Source organism: Cajanus cajan, chromosome 8 (assembly GCF_000230855.2).
Source record: "Cajanus cajan strain Asha chromosome 8, NIPB_CcT2T_4, whole genome shotgun sequence".
Lineage (NCBI taxonomy): Eukaryota > Viridiplantae > Streptophyta > Magnoliopsida > Fabales > Fabaceae > Cajanus > Cajanus cajan.
The window spans coordinates 49,396,416-49,398,720 of record NC_138524.1 but is presented as its reverse complement, the minus strand read 5'-3'; the positions used below and the strand labels follow the sequence as shown (position 1 = coordinate 49,398,720).

General features: G+C 51.8%; 1 protein-coding gene across 1 annotated transcript; it reads left to right on the top strand.

Moving 5' to 3' along the window:
• The first annotated feature begins 830 nt into the window (after positions 1 to 830).
• Positions 831 to 2,026, top strand: LOC145950489 (uncharacterized). The gene is made up of 2 exons (XM_083061581.1): positions 831 to 1,132; positions 1,396 to 2,026. Exons 1-2 carry the CDS (start codon positions 831 to 833, stop codon positions 2,024 to 2,026), a joined length of 933 nt encoding a protein of 310 aa, XP_082917707.1.
• Positions 2,027 to 2,305: the final 279 nt, after the last annotated feature.

The window sequence follows — 2,305 nt, the reverse complement described above, 5'->3', positions numbered from 1 at the left end:
TCGTTCGGCCCTTCCCCACAGAAGATTGAGTGTACCCTCTAACAGGTACATTTTGGTGCCCACCGTGGGGCCGACCGAGAAGCATTTCAGAAACAGTTTGAACACAGTGGAAAAGAATCATGGTAAAGACAAGGAAGACTAATCTTGGAGAACATCAACCCGAAGAGCACCAGTCCGGGGCCGAGACGGTAGAGGAGACAAACCTGACCGATATGGTGCGCCAAATGAAGGAAGAAATGGCCGCCATGAAACAGCAGCGAGACAGAGATGCCGCTGAGATGGCTGCGTTGAGAGAGGAGAACATTGCCCTCAAAAACCAATACCGGGATCCCACATGGAAACCCTCTGAAACGACTCACACTCAGGGGACGTTCCATTCGCTTGGTCATCACACCTCTACCCCCCATACTTCTGTGGCTGCTCCGGCTGTCCATGCTTCAGCCAGTCGGCCGATACTGCCGATACTGGCCGGGGCACACCGGCATCCCTTTACCCCAAACATCATGCAGACCGCGCTTCTTGATCATTAGAAGTCCTTGCCTCTCGACAAGTACGACGGGACCACCGATCCCGATGAACACGTGGATGTGTTCTTGACTCAAGTTACGCTGAGCACAACCGATGATGCCGCCCTGTGCCGAATTTTCCCAACATCGTTAAAAGGACGAGCCCTGAGTTGGTTCACTCGGTTTCCGGCCAACTCGATTGATTCGTTCAGTACGTTGGCTTCCCAATTCACAATTCAATTCGCTACCAGTCGGCCTCACCAATTGACCTCGTTGGCACTAGTAAGCATTCGTCAGGAGAAGAAGGAATCCCTTCGGACATTCATGAGCCGATTCAACAAAGCGGCGCTCGAAATTCAAGACTTAAACCCTGCTGTAGCTCTGCACCACCTTACCACTGCCTTGAAGCCAGGGCCTTTTGCCAACAACATTTGTAAGAAACCCCCTACAGATATGGATGATTTGCGTCGGCGAGCCGACAAGTACATGCAGATGGAGGAATTGGCCGAGTTCTGGAACCAAGCCCGAGTAGAAGTGTCAGTAAAACCTGACAAGACGGCCGATTCAAGTTTTCGGAGTCGACCGAAAGAGTTGGTTCCTCGCGAGAAGCCTCCTCGGGGACCGAGGTACTCACAATACACGCCCCTCAATACAAGCAGATCAGCCGTACTAGAGCAAGCGCTTGCCTCAGAGGTACTGGCAGTCCCGAAACGAGCTTCGACCCCTCCCAGGGCCGATACAACAAAGTCTTGCAAGTACCATCGCAATCGGGGGCATTTGACAAAAGAGAGGACGGTTTCATAGACTGTTCGAACTCGTCCCGACACACCGATCAGTCTCGGCGGCATGATCAGCCTGAACAGAGAAGAACAAGAACACACTCATACAGAGAGCGTAGTCGATCAAGAGATAGAAGAGAGGACGAGCCTTCGGTACAGCTTCGGCGAGTCATCAACACCATAGCCGGTGGATTCGCCGGCGGAGGTTCATCCTCTTCGGCCCAACGAAGACACCTTCGAGCCGTTCGGCACGTACATGCAGTAGAAACCGTCCGCCGTCGCCAAGACAAAATTGAAGACCTAATCAAGCAGGGGCAACTGCACGGTTTCATAGACTGTTCGAACTCGTCCCGACACACCGATCAGTCTCGGCGGCATGATCAGCCTGAACAGAGAAGAACAAGAACACACTCATACAGAGAGCGTAGTCGATCAAGAGATAGAAGAGAGGACGAGCCTTCAGTACAGCTTCGGCGAGTCATCAACACCATAGCCGGTGGATTCGCCGGCGGAGGTTCATCCTCTTCGGCCCAACGAAGACACCTTCGAGCCGTTCGGCACGTACATGCAGTAGAAACCGTCCGCCGTCGCCTCCCCACTATCACCTTCACCGAGGCCGATTTTAAGGGTATTGACCCCGATCAGGATGATCCCATGGTAATCAGCGTTGAGATTCACAACTGTATTGTACGTAAGACGTTGATCGATCAAGGAAGTTCAGTATGTGGTAGTTCATGCTAGCACATCTTATAACATTCTGCTCGGCCATCCATCTTTGAATCGGCTTGGTGCGGTTGTGTCTACTCCTCACTATAGACCCCTAAAATTGTCCGGGTCGGAAATAAGACTCGAAGACTCTTAAAGATCGAAGGAAAGTCAGCCAGAAGGACTCCTGGAAGACCATAGGATGACTATCTGTAGGTTTAGAGGTCTTAGAGTAGCTAAAAATAAGGAAGTGGGAAGATTGGAGCTTAATACGGCCTCCTTGGAGTTCAGTACGGCCGTACTGCACATTTTGAA

Excerpts from the sequence above, each read along its gene's own strand:
- LOC145950489 (XM_083061581.1), top strand. The coding sequence starts at position 831 with ATGAGCCGATTCAACAAAGCGGCGCTCGAAATTCAAGACTTAAACCCT. Across the intron at positions 1,133-1,395 it reads AAGCCTCCTCGGGGACCGAG|AGAGCGTAGTCGATCAAGAG; the intron begins GTACTCACAATA and ends ACACTCATACAG.